Source organism: Coregonus clupeaformis, chromosome 6 (assembly GCF_020615455.1).
Source record: "Coregonus clupeaformis isolate EN_2021a chromosome 6, ASM2061545v1, whole genome shotgun sequence".
In the NCBI taxonomy this organism is placed as follows: Eukaryota; Metazoa; Chordata; class Actinopteri; order Salmoniformes; family Salmonidae; genus Coregonus; species Coregonus clupeaformis.
Genome location: NC_059197.1, coordinates 50,780,075 through 50,801,521, shown reverse-complemented (window position 1 = coordinate 50,801,521; position 21,447 = coordinate 50,780,075). Strand labels below are relative to the sequence as shown.

The 21,447-nt window shown below is 43.4% G+C and overlaps 1 protein-coding gene across 7 annotated transcripts in view; it reads right to left on the bottom strand.

The window, feature by feature from the left end:
• Nucleotides 1-518: 518 nt before the first annotated feature.
• Nucleotides 519-21,447, bottom strand: part of LOC121532334 (aryl hydrocarbon receptor nuclear translocator-like protein 1) — a 29,989-nt gene continuing 9,060 nt past the window's right edge. For 3 of the 7 annotated variants that reach the window (XM_041838233.1, XM_041838232.1, XM_041838234.1), the window contains exons 3-20: nt 8,796-8,853; nt 8,501-8,648; nt 8,172-8,192; nt 7,963-7,998; nt 7,108-7,146; nt 6,682-6,839; nt 6,487-6,566; nt 6,304-6,396; nt 4,505-4,622; nt 4,057-4,206; nt 3,301-3,547; nt 2,925-3,031; nt 2,660-2,810; nt 2,396-2,481; nt 2,002-2,110; nt 1,616-1,703; nt 1,353-1,449; nt 519-1,177 (exon numbers count right to left, since the gene is read on the bottom strand). In XM_041838233.1, coding sequence (XP_041694167.1) covers nt 1,020-1,177; nt 1,353-1,449; nt 1,616-1,703; nt 2,002-2,110; nt 2,396-2,481; nt 2,660-2,810; nt 2,925-3,031; nt 3,301-3,547; nt 4,057-4,206; nt 4,505-4,622; nt 6,304-6,396; nt 6,487-6,566; nt 6,682-6,839; nt 7,108-7,146; nt 7,963-7,998; nt 8,172-8,192; nt 8,501-8,648; nt 8,796-8,808 — 1,899 coding nt within the window. In that variant the 5' untranslated portion in view covers nt 8,809-8,853 and the 3' untranslated portion in view covers nt 519-1,019. Of the gene's footprint in view, nt 1,178-1,352; nt 1,450-1,615; nt 1,704-2,001; nt 2,111-2,395; nt 2,482-2,659; nt 2,811-2,924; nt 3,032-3,300; nt 3,548-4,056; nt 4,207-4,504; nt 4,654-6,303; nt 6,397-6,486; nt 6,569-6,681; nt 6,840-7,107; nt 7,147-7,962; nt 7,999-8,171; nt 8,193-8,500; nt 8,649-8,795; nt 8,854-21,447 lie in introns of those variants that run through there. The other 4 variants (XM_041838235.1, XM_041838230.1, XM_041838231.1 and 1 more) reach the window with 3 other exon arrangements.

Here is a 21,447-nt window from a genome sequence, read left to right as displayed (position 1 = left end):
TTCTCAAAATGATAAATGTAGGAAAATGTGTCCTGTCCTCCAAAGCCAGATTCCTTAATCTTATTACGGCTTTAACATATTCCTCATTTAATTAAAATGATGTAAAACCAGTAACTATGGCATATTGCTCCTTTAATATTCACACTTGCAAATATTACCTAAAATCCTTGTGTGCGGATGTTATTAACTGGCTTCCATCAGCTCAGTTTGTGTTCCCAGGCGTTTCTCCTCACCACCACATTAGCAATGCAGTCCTGTTATCTTTGGCTGACTGAATTTCTGCCACTGGATGGCAACATGATAGAAATATCCCAGCGTTGCACCAATAGGCTCAATGGAGGAAATCTGTGAATTAGATTCATTGAATTGCTTCCGTTACATGCAATTCCCTGAACGAGTCACTCACCCACCCTCTGATTCGAGTGTAATTGTTCAGAATGCTTCTGATAGTATGTGACATTTGAACATTGTAAATAGGGATACTACTTCTTCATTAGCGTCAATAACACTGCATCAAATTCTGTTTTCAAGATTATATTTATAGCTCGAAGTCTTCTGGAAGGAGATACAATCCAAAAAAACACTTAATTTAAACATTTTTTCACTGCTAATACAATACACATACCATATATTTTGCATTAAGTATTTCTTACATGATACTATTTAAAGATTTGATACAATTTCCAATGGGGTTATCCAACAAGGAAAACCATTTTGTAGTGTAAAAACATCAAAACACTAAAACAGAAACAGGTTTTCAATAGAAATCCCTGGTAGGATAACGCAGGAACATAGACATTGCTAACTGAATTGTCCTGTGGTGAAGGTCAATGTAAGTGTCCAGCAGCAGGCTAGGGAGGGCACAGACAGGTATACCATGGAGGTCTTGGCTCCAATAAGTCCCACAGTGCCATGGTTCCTGATGATATCACTGCATCGTCAATTCAGGGTTCTGACATGAGTTATGTGGGCCTTAACCCAAGAGTTCCAACTGCCCTGCTGTTCCTCTAGGGCCGTCATCACAAGGGCCAGGGTAAGTCACTAAAGTCCACGGGGCCCCCAAGGCCTGCGTCAGCCTCCAGGAGACTCATGATCACAGCCATGGCTGCCTCATCGTTACTGGGGCTGCTGGAGCCTGGCTCGTCCATGATGTCGATGCTGAGATGAGAGTTTTCACCTACATGGGTGGTAAGGGTAAACGCTGTAGTCAATCACACGACTGGATTTTGATTCAGTACCGTTTAGATTTTTCCCTGCACAAATACTACACGTCTACTTGAATGGGGAGGATTCATTGTTTGTAACATCTGTTTTTGGAACATTTGTTGAAAATGGTGGGCATGGTAACTTACTCATAATGGACTGGTTGGAGTATGGGTATCCAATGGAGTCAGGTCCTCCTGGTAGCATTCCTGCAGACGGAAGGTCTGACGTTCCACCATTTTGAATCTGCAAGAACAAAGAGGTCAGTGGTGGTCTAGATAGAAGACCAGCTTTCAGCCACAGGATAGATGCCTGACTTCAAGTATCCAACAGACAATACTGGATCAGGCACAACATCCAATCAAATAATCAGTGATGCTAGCAAGGTATCAATTTATTGTGCAAGACTCACCCTCTTGCCCCCTGGAGAGCAGTCTGGAGGGGGGGTGCTGATGTTCAGGGGGCTGGAGCCACAGCTGGAGGGTGTGGAGCCTCTGGTCCTGGCAGAGAGAAGAACAGACAATACCGTTACACCAGGGTTCTGTGACAGTGTAGTCAGCTAATAATCAAAAAAAAACTTCAGCTCCAGGTAATTCATCACAGCCAACGTAGCCTAGCTGAACAGACTCATTTGCAAGCCTGTCACTTTTTGATAAAGGGTGAATCAATATCTGAGAGCAGGGGGACGAGAAGAGAAAAGTTATAATCGAAGAGACCTGGTTTATGGTCTCTGTGTTATTTTAATGATTCTGCAGCTATTAATAAGCCGTCATCCATTTTCTGCCTAAACTCTCTCACCTCTGAATCTCCATCACCTCCTCTGCGATCATGCGGCCGATCTTACCGGCGCCTGCCCGTGTTCCACCAGGGATGCCTGGCACCGTCTGAACGGCCCGTCTCCCTCCACCTGCAATCAAACACATTGCCTGCTCCTGGACTGACTGAACATTGTATTTTCACATTTGGTCCAATGCTCCAATACCGAGTCTTGTGAGATCTCAACAGATGCTTTAGAATGTTTTAACACATAGATACACAACATTTATCAAAAAGAAAGCTATTCAATATAGCTTGCATCTTGGTGTACAGAGAGAATCAGCTGACATCTCAGATCTTGTTCCAAGGACGTAAAGAAAGCCCCACTTAATATGTAGAAAAGCATGCCTTCTTTCACAATTTTCAATAATGTCACCTTCTGACGTCAGCACACTGTCCACAGAGGCTGTGGGGGAGGCAGCAGACTGAGGATAGGGGTCTGCACCGTCTAACATACTGCATCTAGAGAAGCATTAAGACAGCAACATCAGCACCAGTGTTTCAAGTGCTAAAACAAAACATCCACTGAATAAACACTACCAGTTAGCTCTACAACAATCAGTGACGCACCACTTCTAATATGTACAGTATGCGTTCCCATGTAATCTTCATAGCGAGGACAGAGAGAAGGGCGACTTACGAGACCACTGTGTTTGTGGAGACGATGTACTCCACTTCTTTGGTCCAGGGATTCATGAAACTAAACCAGCAGCTTCTCAGCGTGATGAAGGAGCCATCCTTAATCTTGAACTTGTAACAGTTTGTGTTGATCTTTTCTCTCATCTGCAGCACTGTGAAACAAGATACCCAGGATGTAAGGTCAGAAAACAAAACGTTGTGACTAAATATAGTAAGATGTAAATCACAAAGAAATGTTGTGTCATGCCGGACAGTTGATCCAATACCTTGTCTGTGACATTCTGCCAGGTGGCCAATATCTTCCTGATGAAAATACTCGTAGAAGGAGGTGCCTAGAAGCTCCTGGGGTAAGTATGCAATAATGGCTGTGGCCCTTAAGAACAGCACAGAAAAGAAACGAATAGTTTTTGACAAGAGTCTTTAAAATGGTACCGGAGCGTTTCCTATGAAGATGAATCAGTTCACTGACATTTTTATGAAAGTTTGATTACCCTTCATCATGAGTAATAATGGCTTGTGAGGTGTCAAGCTGTTAGCAGGAGATTAATTCATCAAATATAGTGAGGCTGAACGACTAGCACACATGTAATCATAAACCAAAAATGTCATAGTAAAATTAAGGCATAAGCTCCATCGTCGTACCTCTGGTCGACAAAGACAAACTTCCCGTCGATAGCGTGGCGGGAGACGTATTCGGTGGGTTTGACGCGGATGTCTTCATGGGAGGGCTGGTGGATGATGTGGGGGTGCAGCCGGCCGATGGCCACCAGGCAGCTGAGGTTACAGCCCTCGTTGTCGGGCTCGTTGTCATCGTCCAGACCCATCTTGGTGGGCGGCCAGCTTTTCAGGTAGCCAGTACTGTGGATCGTGCAGAAGCTCTTGCGATCGGCTGAAGGTAAAAAATAAACATTGTAAATAGATTTCCTCCCATACAATGGTAAGTTATCCATCGGTTTACATCAGTGGTCCATGACTTAAGGTCAAGTGTAAATTACTGATTTAATGAGAAAACCACAAGTTAAGCAAACAAGTAATACTAGCCTGTATTTGAATCAATGGTCAATCAAGGGGAGAATGTTTTCCTAGATCAAATATTAATTAGCACTAAAATATTCAGCGAGCGCTCAACTGGAGATTTGCATTCTTTTTTGCATGACCTACGCAGCTTTTCTTACTAAACGGCTTTAAATCGCAGCACATCAATATTTCTTGCTACTGCCTTCCCATATTAAGTTCAACAATAAGCATATTGTTTATTAGCCATTTGGTACACAGAGTAGCATGCATCCTGTGCTCTCATTGTAATGCTAGCATGATGCTAATAATCTGTGATGCCAGGTTTCTGAGTAACCAAAGTTAAGACAGCAGGGAAGGAGGCCTAGATCTTGAGATAGGAACCTTTCTTTTTGGAACAGGTCGAGGGGAAGTCCTTGTCCTCCGTTTTGACGTAGGGCCGGTTACATTTCATCCGGCAGAAGAAAGAACGTCTGGCTCCGGAGCACAGTCTAGACGGCCCAGGGGTGATGTCAGTCTTCACTGGCAGGCCAGCTGAGGAAGAACAAGCAAATCATATAAGACCACTGCTGAACATGCTAATCATTCCCAATAGCTTTAGAAATAACTTACATACAATGTTAAAAGCATTCTACTCTTATAATGTACATAAGATACTTGTACATAGTCTATACATTTACGGTGCACCATAAATCATGTTGTTTACACACATAATATAGCAGGTAAACTGCCAGTATTTTGGAAAAGTATTTACTAAGGCATTATGCTGTAATAATGTATTATTGACGACTCCCCCACCCCAGGGTCTGGCGAGACAGGAGGGAGAGTTTACTTTTGGCATCGATGAGTCGCTCCCGGGGTGCTGTATCCGATGATGACAGTTGCTCCTTGACTTTGGCGATGTCTTTAGGATGCAGGTAATCAAAAAGACTCTGGCCAATCAGGTCGTTCTGGGGTGAGAGAGCGGGGAGGGGAGATTGACTTTGGAAATGAACATTTGTGAGCTCAGATATGGTCTGACATGTACAACAGCAAATATACACTGCTCAAAAAAATAAAGGGAACACTAAAATAACACATCCTAGATCTGAATGAATGAAATAATCTTATTAAATACTTTTTTCTTTACATAGTTGAATGTGCTGACAACAAAATCACACAAAAATTAATGAATGGAAACCAAATGTATCAACCCATGGAGGTCTGGATTTGGAGTCACCCTCAAAATTAAAGTGGAAAACCACACTACAGGCTGATCCAACTTTGATGTAATGTCCTTAAAACAAGTCAAAATGAGGCTCAGTAGTGTGTGTGGCCTCCACGTGCCTGTATGACCTCCCTACAACGCCTGGGCATGCTCCTGATGAGGTGGCGGATGGTCTCCTGAGGGATCTCCTCCCAGACCTGGACTAAAGCATCCGCCAACTCCTAGACAGTCTGTGGTGCAACGTGGCGTTGGTGGATGGAGCGAGACATGATGTCCCAGATGTGCTCAATTGGATTCAGGTCTGGGGAACGGGCGGGCCAGTCCATAGCATCAATGCCTTCCTCTTGCAGGAACTGCTGACACACTCCAGCCACATGAGGTCTAGCATTGTCTTGCATTAGGAGGAACCCAGGGCCAACCGCACCAGCATATGGTCTCACAAGGGGTCTGAGGATCTCATCTCGGTACCTAATGGCAGTCAGGCTACCTCTGGCGAGCACATGGAGGGCTGTGCGGCCCCCCAAAGAAATGCCACCCCACACCATGACTGACCCACCGCCAAACCGGTCATGCTGGAGGATGTTGCAGGCAGCAGAACGTCTGTCACGTGCTCAGTGTGAACCTGCTTTCATCTGTGAAGAGCACAGGGCGCCAGTGGCGAATTTGCCAATCTTGGTGTTCTCTGGCAAATGCCAAACGTCCTGCACGGTGTTGGGCTGTAAGCACAACCCCCACCTGTGGACGTCGGGCCCTCATACCACCCTCATGGAGTCTGTTTCTGACCGTTTGAGCAGACACATGCACATTTGTGGCCTGCTGGAGGTCATTTTGCAGGGCTCTGGCAGTGCTCCCCCTGCTCCTCCTTGCACAAAGGTGGAGGTAGCAGTCCTGCTGCTGGGTTGTTGCCCTCCTACGGCCTCCTCCACATCTCCTGATGTACTGGCCTGTCTCCTGGTAGCGCCTCCATGCTCTGGACACTACGCTGACAGACACAGCAAACCTTCTTGCCACAGCTCGCATTGATGTGCCATCCTGGACGAGCTGCACTACCTGAGCCACTTGTGTGGGTTGTAGACTCTGTCTCATGCTACCACTAGAGTGAAAGCACCGCCAGCATTCAAAAGTGACCAAAACATCAGCCAGGAAGCATAGGAACTGAGAAGTGGTCTGTGGTCACCACCTGCAAAACCAGTCCTTTATTGGGGGGTGTCTTGCTAATTGCCTATAATTTCCACCTGTTGTCTATTCCATTTGCACAACAGCATGTGAAATGTATTGTCAATCAGTGTTGCTTCCTAAGTGGACAGTTTGATTTCACAGAAGTGTGATTGACTTGGAGTTACATTGTGTTGTTTACGTGTTCCCTTTATTTTTTTGAGCAGTGTAGTATAACAGTAGGCCATTTGACAGGAATGTAGACGTACCTGGCTATAGTCGAGGATCTTGTAAACGGACTCAGAGACGAAGAGGATCTTCCCACGATCGCATCCGACGACAAACAGAAAGCCATCAGCAGCCTAAAGGAAAACATACAATAAAATAATGAGGTTTGTGTCATCAGGCTTACCCAGAAAGCAGAGAGGAGTTAGAGGAGGGCTTGAACCTACCCTCAGTATTAAGTGCTTCAGTTCATCATCAGACAGGAAAGATGGCTTGTAGTTCGCCTCTGCGTAAGGGTTCGCTGCGCCTGTACAGAAACAAAAAAAGTAGTCTTTTAATAATTATTTAATTATCAAGTCACAACTTTTCCCCCTCTTTGATGTCCAGTGATAATTTGCCTACTGTCTCTTGTTGCATCTCACCTCGTAATGTCTTCATATGCTGGACAGCCATGCGTAGGACTGTGAGTTTGTCTAGCTTGCGGGACATAGCGTTGCAGGTAGGCACTAGCGCCGCCAGCTCGTCTATGAAGCTGTTCATCTTGTCTCTACGCCTCTTCTCAATCTGACTGTGTGCCTCCCTAGTAGCAGAAAGCAAACTGTTAGAACAACTCCCAATCCTTCTGTTACACAGTGCAATCTATAGACTATATAAAGTGCCTATTCATCGATGGGACAAAAGGCTCTCGGTCTCTCATTAAAAAGGAGCATTTAATTCACCCTGGAAATAGAATATATTTGATCCTGGAGTTTAACCGCGTGCCAGGTCAGTGGAAACACTATGCATATTCATTGCCGACAGAGACTTTTAAAAGTGAAACATGAGGAATCGGGAATGAGTCTGGGTACCTGGCATTTTTTATCCGGCCCTGGTGATCACCACAATCCCTGGAAGAAGGAAAAGATAAAAGGAGAGACGTTTTAGTAGAAAATGTATCACTCCGCCACTGTTCCACCAAGGTTATGTAATGGTATATACACTGAGTGTACAAAACATTAGGAACACCTGCTTTTCCCAACAGACTGACCAGGTGAAAGCTATGATCCCTTATTGATGTCACTTGTTAAATCCACTTCAAAATCAGTGTAGATGAAGGGGAGGAGACAGGTTAAAGAAGGATTTTTAAGCCTTGAGACAATTGACACATGGATTGTGTATGTGTGCCATTCAGATGGTGAGTGGGCAAGACAAAAGATTTAAGTGCCTTTGAACAGGGTATGGTAGTAGGTGCAAGGCGCACCGGTTTGAGTGTGTCACGAACTGCAAAGCTGCTGGGTTTTTAATGCTCAACAGTTTCCCGTGTGTATCAAGAATGGTCCACCACCCAAAGGACATCCAGCCAACTTGACACAACTGTGGGAAGCATTGGCGTCAACATGGGCCAGCATCCCTGTGGAACGCTTGACACCTTGTAGAGTCCATGCCCTGACAAATTGAGGCTGTTCTGAGGGTAAAAGGAGGTGCAACTCAATATTAGGAAGGTGTTTCTAATGTTTTGTACACTCAGTGTATATAGCCCTCTACAATGTCACCATTGTCTCACCATGTAAATCTTACATGACAATAGATTAACGCCTACTCAATCTTGCAATGAAACCACTATCTTAACCCAACATCTCTGCCTCCGCTGTACAATATATAACCAGTAACATGGCAAAAATAAGCTTTACTTTATACATGCTTTTTGCTGCCAAAACTCTTACCTAAGCTTATCCTTGTCTGTATCCATACTGCTATCGCTGTGGAAGATAATCAGATGCCATTAGTTTTACTGAACCATGTTAGATTCCGATTTCATTTGTTTTTCTCCAGTTTCCTACTATCCATTCGCACTATACCATTCAAAGTGTCTAAGAAAAAAGGTAAGCCTAACAGACAAGGGTGAAAAATAAGAAACCGTTTTCATACTTACTCGAAAGAAAATCCATCAATTCTGCAAAGAAATAAAATAATGCATTAATCATTCTGTTGTCAGATGAATGCGGATCAGTAACAGATTGCAGGGAAATTACTGTATAGACTTACAAATGAGTCAATATAGCACAATACATATATATATTTTTTAAGGGTATTTCCCATAACTATTACTAGCAAAGTTGGAGTATTAATTACTCATTCATAACTTTAGAACTCAGTGAATCCATTATCTCCAACACTGACTATGGTGGGAGGCTGGGGGGAGACTAAGGTGACTGAGTGCAGGGCCACAGTGATGTGACGATGGTTACGGTAGGTGCTTACTGGTAGTCGGAGGTGCTGCCCTTCCTCTTGCGGGTGTAGTCCATGCCTGGGGTGTTGATGGAGCTGCTGATCAGGTCGGTGGAGCTGGGGGACATGAACTCATTCATCGTAGAGGTAATGTCCATTCTTTGGTCTGCCATTAGATCATCTGAAACAGAAACATGAATTAGAGCTAGACTGTAAATCTCAAGCTGTACAGCTTACGTTGTACTTTGGCCTATTTTGAGAAAGGATCTTTCAAATGTATTCAGGAAAAATGCCTGACAAAACAAGGCACAAAATGAGTCTCACTCACCACAAATGTTCATTACAGCTTCTGGAATTTCCTTCCATCCATTCGCAATTGCTCTGCTCTGGACGGGGGGAAAAAAAGTATTATGTTCATTCAAAATCAGAACACGGAGTAATCTTCTTACATTTATTTTCTTCACAAACACAATTAAGTCAAGTTTGTTCTCCTTGTGAGAATAAAGACAGTGGGAATTTCACACTGTGCGCTTGCCCCACCCACACGATTGTGGGGTCTGCTACAGACTAGACTGGTTGCCAGGATACCTCAGGGAAAACATGCCATTTAGGACATGTCTGGATTACTAATGGACCTTGGAGGAATAAGAATGGACAGGAAGGACAATTGTTTCACTGCATCAAAAAAAATAATGCAGTGTCGCCTTTTTATCAAACAGGGGCCTTAAATGGGTTATACTGCGTCAAATGTATGTCATATGATACCTCGCCCAACTGGCATTTTTCAACATATCAGTTGCACTTATGCAACTCTACCATCAAAGTTTTGAGTCAGTAAAGAGCAGACAGAAGCTCAGCCACAGGCAGGGTTATAGTTGGGTTAGCTGACAACGTCACGAAAATGATGCGCACGCTTCAATGGGGCAGAAGTCCGTGAGTTGTTGTGATTCTGGATCGCCAGATAGCTAGCATCAATGACAAGAAACTGCCATGTGGGGAATCGTAAGTGACTCGATTCAGCTAATTTCATCTTGTTCTTGATACCATGTCTTGTTTGAGGTGTTTTTACTGATTTCATGTCAATGCTAATATGGCAAAAATTCACTAGCTAGATAAAAACAACTGTAACGACATATTTGAGAGACAAGTGCTCATTGTGCAAATGTATTGATGTTTTCAAATCAACATTAGAGATTAAATATAGTTTACATGTTGTCAACAATCTAAGCCAACCCTGTCTGTTTTGCCACAGTTGCGCAAGCATCGGTTTTGTTGCTAAACAACCAACCCGTCTATTAGCCTACCTACATACCTACTAGGCTGCCTCATGTCAGGTTCAAATGTATCTTAAGGACAGTGTGCTTGTGTGTCATCTTCTCATCCCTGTCGGTCAGGTTATCTAAGTAAGAATGAGTCTTGTAGGGTGTCCAATCAAAAACACATCTTTTGACCAATGGGTAAAATAATGTTAATTGTGTAGATAGCTAATCCTCAAAGAAAACCAATGGTCCAAACTTCATGTCTATCATAATCCGTTCAAAAGTTATTGGAATTTTTACCCTTGTAGGATGGCCAAAATTAGGGTGCCTAAAATCAAGGGCCAGAGAAAAAAAGTGCTAATAAATAAGGAAAAATGCACAGCATTGCGTCAGCTAGGCTGGATGCTGTGCGAGAATGAAGGCAACCCGACAGGCTCACTTTCCATTTGAACTTGTCATCTTTCTTTTCGAATCCGCAGGACATAAATCAATAGAGGTAAGATAGCATGTAACATAATATTTCCATATTTTAGTATTCGCTTCTCATTAGGGATGTGCATCTTTCCCTTGCAAGACAATTTGATACGCATCTGGATACATGGCCTCCTATACGTTTTAGTTTGAAATGACTCGGTGCAATTCGGTTTGATTAGAGAAAGTATCTATGCAAATACGATTTGCTAACATTTGTTGCATAAACACTAGGGCTGTCCCAGACTAAATAGAAATATTGGTCGACCAAGAGTCATCTGTTCTTTCGACCAACTGATTTGTTTATGCAAACGGCCGTGCAACTACCAGGGTCAAGATATCCTGTGGCGTGCCACAGGGTTCGATAGTAGGACCTTTATTATTCCTAAACTATATCAATGACCTTGCTGCTGTGTCTTCCCATTCTCTTTGCTGATGATACCATTTTGATTTCATCACACAATAATTTAGATTCACTAATTAATGAAGCCAACTCAGGCATGGCCACATTTTCTGAATGGTTCCAGATAAACAAATTATCTTTAAAATGTAAAAAAATAAAAAATACAATATTGTATTCATTAGTAAGAATAAGAAATATTGTAAATAAAAAATATTAAAAAAGAGCAAGAATCTCAGTTGGTGGGAATGAAATGGAACAAGTCACATCCACTAGATTCCTCAGAGTTCTAATTGATGAAAAGTGATCCTGTCTGCAGCAAAGTGATGAAATCTGTTCAAATCAAATTTTATTTGTCACATACACGTGTTTAGCAGATGTTATAGCGGGTGTAGTGAAATGCTTGTGCTTCTAGCTTCGACAGTGCAGTAATATCTAACAATTTCACAACATATACCCAATACACACAAAAAAGTAAGGAATGGGATTTAAGAATATATACATATATGGACAAGCAATGACAGAGTGGCATGGACTAAGATACAGAAGAATATTATAGAATAGAATGCAGTATATACATATGAGATGAGTAGTGCAAATATGTAAACATTATTAAAAGTGACTAGTGTTCCATTTCTTAAAGTGGCCAGTGATTTCAATAGGCAGCAGCAGCCTCTAATGTGCTAGTGATGGTTATTTAACAGTCTGATGGCCTTGAGATAGAAGTTGTTTTTCATTCTCTCGGTCCCAGCTTTGATGCACCTGTACTGACCTAGCCTTCTGGATGATAGCGGGGTGAACAGGCAGTGGCCCGGGTGGTTGATGTCCTTGATAATCTTTTTGGCCTTCCTGTGACATCGGGTGCTATGTGTGTCTTGGAGGGCGGGTAGTTTGTCCCCGTTAATGTGTTCGGCAGACCGCACCACCCTCTGGAGAGCCCTGCGGTTGTGGGCGGTGCAGTTGCCGTACCAGGCGGTGATACAGCCCGACAGGATGCTCTCAATTGTGCATCTGTAAAAGTTTGTGAGGGTTTTAGGTGATAAGCCAAATTTCTTCAGCCTCTTGAGGTTGAAGAGGCTCTGTTACGCCTTCTTCACCACACTGTCTGCATGGGTGGACCATTTCAGTTTGTCTGTGATGTGTACGCCAAGGAACTTGAAGCTTTCCACCTTCTCCACTGCGGTCCCGTCGATGTGGATAGGGGGGTGCACCCTCTGCTGTTTCCTGAAGTCCACGATCATCTCCTTTGGTTTTGTTGATGTTGAGTGAGAGGTTATTTTCCTGGCACCACACTCCCAGAGCCCTCACCTCCTCCCTGTAGGCGGTCTCGTCATTGTTGGTAATCAAGCCTACTACTGTTGTGTCGTCTGCAAACTTGATGATTGAGTTGAAGGCGTGCTTGTCATGGGTGAACAGGGAGTACAGGAGGGGGCTGAGCGCGCACCCTTGTGGGGCCCCAGTGTTGAGGATCAATGGAGATGTTGTTCCTACCTTCACCACCTGGGGTCGGCCCATCAGGTAGTCCAGGACCCAGTTGCACAGGTCGGGGTTCAGACCCAGGGCCTCGAGCTTAATGATGAGCTTGAAGGGTACTATGGTGTTGAATGCTGAGCTATAGTCAATGAATAGCACTCTTACATAGGTATTCCTCTTGTCCAGATGGGATAGGGCAGTGTGCAGTGTGATGGCAATTGCATCGTCTGTGGATCTATTGGGGCGGTAAGCAAATTGAAGTGGGTCTAGGGTGACAGGTAAGGTAGAGGTGATATGATCCTTGACTAGTCTCTCAAAGAACTTCATGATGACAGAGGTGAGTGCTACAGTGCGATATTAATTTAGTTCAGTTACCTTTGCTTTCTTGGGTACAGGAACAATGGTGGCCCTCTTGAAGCATGTGGGAACAGCAGACTGGGACAGGGAGAGATTGAATATGTCCATGAACACACCAGCCAGCTGGTCTGCACATGCTCTGAGGACACGGCTAGGGATGCCGTCTGGGCCGGCAGCCTTGCGGGAGTTAACATGCTTAAAATGTCTTAATCACGTCGGCCATGGAGAAGGAGAGGCCACAGTCCTTGGTAGTGGGCCTCGTCAGTGGCACTGTGTTATCCTCAATGCGGGCGAAGAAGGTGTTTAGCTTGTCTGGAAGCGAGACATCGGTGTCCGCGACGTGGCTGCGTTTATTTTTGTAGTCCGTGATTATCTGTAGACCCTGCCACATACAGTGGGGAGAACAAGTATTTGATACACTGCCGATTTTGCAGGTTTTCCTACTTACAAAGCATGTAGAGGTCTGTAATTTTTATCATAGCTACACGTCAACTGTGAGAGACGGAATCAAAAATCCAGAAAATCACATTGTATGATTTTTAAGTAATTAATTTGCATTTTATTGCATGACATAAGTATTTGATCACCTACCAACCAGTAAGAATTCCGGCTCTCACAGACCTGTTAGTTTTTCTTTAAGAAGCCCTCCTGTTCTCCACTCATTACCTGTATTAACTGCACCTGTTTGAACTCGTTACCTGTAGAAAAGACACCTGTCCACACACTCAATCAAACAGACACCAACCTCTCCACAATGGCCAAGACCAGAGAGCTGTGTAAGGACATCAGGGATAAAATTGTAGACCTGCACAAGGCTGGGATGGGCTACAGGACAATAGGCAAGCAGCTTGGTGAGAAGGCAACAACTGTTGGCGCAATTATTAGAAAATGGAAGAAGTTCAAGATGACGGTCAATCACCCTCGGTCTGGGGCTCCATGCAAGATCTCACCTCGTGGGGCATCAATGATCATGAGGAAGGTGAGGGATCAGCCCAGAACTATACGGCAGGACCTGGTCAATGACCTGAAGAGAACTGGGACCACAGTCTCAAAGAAAACCATTAGTAACACACTATGCCGTCATGGATTAAAATCCTGCAGCGCACGCAAGGTCCCCCTGCTCAAGCCAGCGCATGTCCAGGCCCGTCTTAAGTTTGCCAATGACCATCAACCTCCTTCCCTCAGTAAGAGCATTGAAGATGGGTCGTGGCTGGGTCTTCCAGCATGACAACGACCCGAAACACACAGCCAGCCAGTCTCCAGACCTGAACCCAATAGAAAATCTTTGGAGGGAGCTGAAAGTCCATATTGCCCAGCGACAGCCCCGAAACCTGAAGGATCTGGAGAAGGTCTGTATGGAGGAGTGGGCCAAAATCCCTGCTGCAGTGTGTGCAAACCTGGTCAAGACCTACAGGAAACGTATGATCTCTGTAATTGCAAACAAAGGTTTCTGTACCAAATATTAAGTTCTGCTTTTCTGATGTATCAAATACTTATGTCATGCAATAAAATGCAAATTAATTACTTAAAAATCATACAATGTGATTTTCTGGCAATTTTTCTTTTTTTTTGATTCCGTCTCTCACAGTTGAAGTGTACCGATGATAAAAATTACAGACCTCAACATCCTTTGTAAGTAGGAAAACCTGCAAAATCGGCAGTGTATCAAATACTTGTTCTCCCCACTGTACGTCTCGTGTCTGAGCCGTGGAATTGCGACTCCACTTTGTCTCTATACTGATGTTTTGCCAGTTTAATTGCCTTGCGGAGTGAGTAGCTACACTGTTTGTATTCTGCCATATTCCCAGTCACCTTGCCATGGTTGAATGCGGTGGTTCGCGCTTTCAGATTTGCGCGAATGCTGCCATCTATCCACAGTTTCTGGTTAGGGTAGGTTTTAACAGTCACAGTGGGCACAACATCACCTATACACTTCCTGATAAATTCAGTCACTGTTTCAGTGTATATGTCAAAATTATTTTCGGAAGCTACCCGGAACATATCCCAGTCCGCGTTATCAAAACAATCTTGAAGCGTGGATTCCGATTGGTCAGACCAGTGTTGAATAGTCCTTAGCACGGGTACTTCCTGTTTGAGTTTCTGCCTATAGGAAGGGAGAAGCAAAATGGAGTCGTGGTCAGATTTGCCGAAAGGAGGGCGGGGGAGGGCCTTATAACCATCCCGGAAGTTTGAATAGCAATGGTCGAGGATTTTAGCAGCGCGAGTACAACAGTCGATATGTTGATAGAACTTCGGCAGCCTAGTCCTCAAATTTGCTTTGTTAAAATCCCCGGCTACAATAAATGCAGCCTCAGGATATGTGGTTTCCAGTTTGCATAAGGTCCAGAGAAGTTCTTTGAGGGCCGTCGTGGTATCGGCATGAGGGGGGATATACACAGCCGTGACTATAACCGAAGAAAATTATCTTGGGAGATAATACAGTCAGCATTTGATTGTGAGATATTCTAGGTCGGGTGAACAGAAGGACTCAAGTTCCTCTATGTTACTACAATTACACCAAGAGTTGTTAAACATGAAACACACACCTACGCCCTTCTGCTTCCCGGAGAGATATTTATTCCTGTCTGCGCGATGAACTGAGAACCCATCTGGCTGGACCGATTCCGACAGAATATCCCAAGAGAGCCATGTTTCCGTAAAACAGAGTATATTACAGGCCTTGATGTCTCTCTGGAAAGAAATTCTTGCCCGTAGTTCGTCGACTTTGTTAACTAAAGATTGAACATTAGCGGTGGGTGGTGTGCGCGCCTCCTAAGTCGGACCAGCAGGCCGCTCCGAGTGCCTCTCCTCCGCCGGCGATGTTTTGGGTCAGCCACTGGAATCAGTTCAGTTGCCCTGGGGAGAGCAAACAAAGGATCCGCTTCGGGAAAGTCGTATTCCTGGTCGTAATGCTGGTGAGTTACCGCCGCTCTGATATCCAATAGTTTTTCCCGGCTGTATGTAACGACGCAAAACACTTTGAGCTAATAATGTAAAAAATTATACATAAAAAAACAAAATATTGCAAAGTTTCCTAAGAGCTAGTCGCGAGGTATTACATATGTTGGTATCATCAGAAAGATTAGTGGTTTGGTTAATCGGGTAGGCCGTCATTGTAAATAAGAATTTGTTCTTAACTGACTTGCCTTGTTGAATAAAGGTGAAATAAATAAATAAAATACAAAATCAGGCTTGCTTCCTAACTTTATACTATAGCTTAATTTACCCAAATCTCATTTATCTACACAAATTACTCATCCTACAAAATACATTTGCAAGACTAGACACCTCCTCCAATTACCTGGCTCCATCTGCACCTTTGTTTAAGAAACTCAATATCTTGTCTATATGACATTAATGTACGCCAATTAGCCTGATGAACCAAACTAATCAGTAATCTCCTCCATATAGCCTAACTCTCTCTCTCTCTCACACACACACACACTTAAACAAAACAAATATTGTTTGTTTTTGTGTGCGATTACTGATCAATTAATTTATACATTTATAATTAGTAGGTTTTGTTATCTGTTTTAACAAACCTTTATTTTTGTACTTACGTATTGTATATTGTTTTTTTGTGGTGAGGTTTTCATATTAGCCCTTGGGCTTCCAACCACACTTGCACACCGTTTATTTTTATTTTTTATCTGTATTGTTGTTTATCACTTGTTTTCTTTTGTGCAAATAAATTAAAGTACAAATAATTACAGCCATTTGACTGAAAAGTTGTGTTACTGAAATCCCTAATTTGTTCAGGAAAAATATTCCCTATTCCCTCAAACCTTGCTCTCTTTATGTGACACATGTATGCATCGCATGCACATGGCCAATAGGACCTAGGCCTATAGCATATCATATCATGTCTCCCGAGTGGCGCAGTGGTCTAAGGCACTGCATCGCAGTGCTAGCTGTGCCACTAGAGATCCTGGTTTGAATCCAGGCTCTGTCGTAGCCGGCCGCAACCGGGAGACCAATGGGGCGGCGCACAATTGGCCCAGCGTCGTCTAGGGTAGGGGAGGGAATGGCCGGCAGGGAGGTAGCTCAGTTGTTAGAGCATGGCGTTTGCAACGCCAGGGTTGTGGGTTCGATTCCCACGGGGGGCCAGTATAAAAAATAAAATAAAAATGTATGCACTAACTGTAAGTCGCTCTGGATAAGAGCGTCTGCTAAATGACGTAAATGTAAATAATCACATCAATAAATTGGTTATAACAAACTCTGAACATGTAAAACATGTGACAGCATGATACTCGAAATGGAGGAATGTTTACTGTTTACTGGTTGCTCAGGAGGTAAAGATGAATTCAGATGTGTGGAATAAATTTGACTAGTTGTGGAAAATACTGGAGATCAAGAAAAAAAAGGAGCAAGCGCTGTGTGCATATAATGTGTGCCAAACAGGTGCTGTTATATATACAGTGTGTGTTTGTGAGAGATATTTATATATAAAATGATTTTAACAATATAATATAATTTTTACCAGAGAGTCTGTTGTAACGTTCTCTTTTTTTTTGTAAAGCCTTTATTACAGCAAAAACGTAAAAACAGTTGCATTCATTCATGAATGCAATTTCCAAAATGGAACGGTTTAGGGCTATTTATTGTTTACACTAATGTGGCAACACGAACCTTCAGCTCCCTCCACAGATTTTCTATGGGATTAAGGTCTGGAGACTGGCTTGGCCACTCCAGGACCTTAATGTGCTTCTTCTTGAGCCACTCCTTTGTTGCCTTGGCCGTGTGTTTTGGGTCATTGTCATGCTGGAATACCCATCCACGACCCATTTTCAATGCCCTGGCTGAGGGAAGGAGGTTCTCACCCTAGATTTGACGGTACATGGCCCCGTCCATCGTCCCTTTGATGCGGTGAAGTTGTCCTGTCCCCTTAGCAGAAAAACACCCCCAAAGCATAATGTTTCCACCTCCATGTTTGACAGTGGGGATGGTGTTCTTGGGGTCATAGGCAGCATTCCTCCTCCTCCAAACACGGCGAGTTGAGTTGATGCCAAAGAGCTCCATTTTGGTCTCATCTGACCACAACACTTTCACCCAGTTCTCCTCTGAATCATTCAGATGTTCATTGGCAAACTTCAGACGGGCCTGTATACAGTGGGGGGAAAAAGTATTTAGTCAGCCACCAATTGTGGAAGTTCTCCCACTTAAAAAGTAATTTTCATCATAGGTACACGTCAACTATGACAGACAAAATGAGAAGAAAAAAAATCCAGAAAATCACATTGTAGGATTTTTAATGAATTTATTTGCAAATTATGGTGGACAATAAGTATTTGGTCAATAACAAAAGTTTCTCAATACTTTGTTATATACCCTTTGTTGGCAATGACACAGGTCAAACGTTTTCTGTAAGTCTTCACAAGGTTTTCACACACTGTTGCTGGTATTTTGGCCCATTCCTCCATGCAGATCTCCTCTAGAGCAGTGATGTTTTGGGGCTGTCACTGGGCAACACGGACTTTCAACTCCCTCCAAAGATTTTCTATGGGGTTGAGATCTGGAGACTGGCTAGGCCACTCCAGGACCTTGAAATGCTTCTTACGAAGCCACTCCTTCGGTGCCCGGGCGGTGTGTTTGGGATCATTGTCATGCTCAAAGACCCAGCCACGTTTCATCTTCAATGCCCTTGCTGATGGAAGGAGGTTTTCACTCAAAATCTCACGATACATGGCCCCATTCATTCTTTCCTTTACACGGATCAGTCGTCCTGGTCCCTTTTCAGAAAAACAGCCCCAAAGCATGATGTTTCCACCCCCATGCTTCACAGTAGGTATGGTGTTCTTTGGATGCAACTCAGCATTCTTTGTCCTCCAAACACGACGAGTTGAGTTCTTCCAAAAAGTTCTATTTTGGTTTCATCTGACCATATGACATTCTCCCAATCCTCTTCTGGATCATCCAAATGCACTCTAGCAAACTTCAGACGGGCCTGGACATGTACTGGCTTAAGCAGGGGGACAAGTCTTGCACTGCAGGATTTGAGTCCCTGGCGGCGTAGTGTGTTACTGATGGTAGGCTTTGTTACTTTGGTCCCAGCTCTCTGCAGGTCATTCACTAGGTCCCCCCGTGTGGTTCTGGGATTTTTGCTCACCGTTCTTGTGATCATTTTGACCCCACGGGGTGAGATCTTGCGTGGAGCCCCAGATCGAGGGAGATTATTAGTGGTCTTGTATGTCTTCCATTTCCTAATAATTGCTCCCACAGTTGATTTCTTCAAACCAAACTGCTTACCTATTGCAGATTCAGTCTTCCCAGCCTGGTGCAGGTCTACAATTTTGTTTCTGGTGTCCTTTGACAGCTCTTTGGTCTTGGCCATAGTAGAGTTTGGAGTGTGACTGTTTGAGGTTGTGGACAGGTGTCTTTTATACTGATAACAAGTTGAAACAGGTGCCATTAATACAGGTAACGAGTGGAGGACAGAGGAGCCTCTTAAAGAAGAAGTTACAGGTCTGTGAGAGCCAGAAATCTTGCTTGTTTGTAGGTGACCAAATACTTATTTTCCACCATAATTTGCAAATAAATTCATTAAAAATCCTACAATGTGATTTTCTGGAAATTTTTTCCCTCAATTTGTCTGTCATAGTTGACGTGTACATATGATGAAAATTACAGGCCTCTCTCATCTTTTTAAGTGGGAGAACTTGCACAATTGGTGGCTGACTAAATACTTTTTTTCCCCACTGTATGTGTTTTCTTGAGCAGGGGGACCTTGCGGGCGCTGCAGGATTTCAGTCCTTCACGGCATAGTGTGTTACCAATTGTTTTCTTGGTGACTATGGTCCCAGCTGCCTTGAGATCATTGACAAGATACTCCTGTGTAGTTCTGGGCTGATTCCTCACCGTTCTCATGATCATTGCAACTCCACGAGGTGAGATCTTGCATGGAGCCCCAGGCCGAGGGAGATTGACAGTTATTTTGTGTTTCTTCCATTTGCGAATAATCGCACCAACTGTTGTCACCTTCTCACCAAGCTGCTTGGCGATGGTCTTGTAGCCCATTCCAGCCTTGTGTAGGTCTACAATCTTGTCCCTGACATCCTTGGAGAGCTCTTTGGTCTTGGCCATGGTGGAGAGTTTGGAATCTGATTGATTGATTGCTTCTGTGGACAGGTGTCTTTTATACAGGTAATAAACTGAGATTAGGAGCACTCCCTTTAAGAGTGTGCTCCTAATCTCAGCTCGTTACCTGTATAAAAGACACCTGGGAGCCAGAAATCTTTCTGATTGAAAGGGGGTCAAATACTTATTTCCCTCATTAAAATGCAAATCAATTTATAAAATTTTTGACATGCGTTTTTCTGGATTTTTTTGTTATTCTGTCTCTCACTGTTCAAATAAATCTACCATTAAAATTATAGACTGATCATTTCTTTGTCAGTGGGCAAACATACAAAATCAGCATGGGATCAAATACTTTTCCCCCTCACTGTACTAAGCCTACTAATGATAATGACATTGCTTATTATAATGATGATCATAATAATAATAATGAGATCAAGGAAAAAAGGAGGGTTCTTATTATAAATATAATTTTCGGACAATTTGGAACAGTGTAAACACTAAATTAATTATAAATAATACCACAGAGGCTGGTCTGACGGAAAAAAGTGTAAAGCCTTTATTACAACATAGCAAATATTAAAAACAGACACATTTTTGAAATTGTTTATCTGACATGTGGTTGCGTGAGGCTTGGTGCTCACGGAATCAGTAGGTTATTAAACAAACACTCAAACAGGCAACAGAAGCAGGAGCTGTCTTATTTCTGTAGATATATATGGATGATTTATAAAGCCAGGCACATTCAACAGGTAGGCTATTGATTATATAATAATAATATAATATGCCATTTAGCAGACGCTTTTATCCAAAGCGACTTACAGTCATGCGTGCATACATTTTTGTGTATGGGTGGTGCCGGGGATCGAACCTACTACCTTGGCGTTACAAGCGCCGTGCTCTACCAGCTGAGCTACAGAGGACCACAATTATATACCTAATTAAGTTGGGGTTTCCACTCTCCTCACTTTTCTTAGACAATTAAGGCAAGGGCTGTTTTCTTGTCTCCTAACTCCGCTGCATTGCTCTCAACACCAATGTGCTTTTTAACTTTGCTATTAGGCACATAGCAACATGGTCTAGGAAAAGGCGCCAATTCAACAGCGCACTGATGTGTTTCAGAACCACGGACAGCGACCACTATCCAACGTGGGAGAAAGCGCATGTTATAAAATAATATTTTTTATTTGTGTTGCACCATTGTTCTTACATAATACATAATGCCTTCGGAAAGTATTCAGACCACTTGACTTTTTTAGGTTACAGCCTTATTCTAAAATGTATTACATTGTTTTTTCCCCTCAATCTACACACAATACACCATAATGACAAAGCAAAAGCAGGTTTAGATTTCTTTTGTTAATTTATTAAAAATAAAAACTGAAATATCACATTTACATAAGTATTCAGACCCTTTACTCAGTACTTTGTTGAAGCACCTAGTGACAGCGATTACAGCCTTGAGTCTTCTTGGGTTTGACACCACAAGCTTGGCACACTTGTATTTGGGGAGTTTCTCCCATTCTTCTCTGCAGATCCTCTCAAGCTCTGTCAGGTTGGATGGGGAGCGTTGCTGCACAGCTATTTTCAGGTCTCTCCAGAGATGTTAGAACGGGTTCAAGTCCGGGCTCTGGCTGGGCCACATCAAGGATCTCTCTGTACGTTGCTCTGTTCATCTTTCCCTTGATCCTGACTAGTCTCCCAGTCCCTGCCGCTGAAAAACATCCCCACAGCATGATGCTGCCATCACCATGCTTCACCGTAGGGATGGTGCCAGGTTTCCTCCAGATGTGACGCTTGGTATTCAGGCCAAAGAGTTCAATCTTGGTTTCATCAGACCAGAGAATCTTGTTTCTCATGGTCTGAGAGTCTTTAGGTCCCTTTTGGCAAACTCCAAGTGGGCTGTCATGTGCCTTTTACTGAGGAGTGGCTTCCGTCTAGCC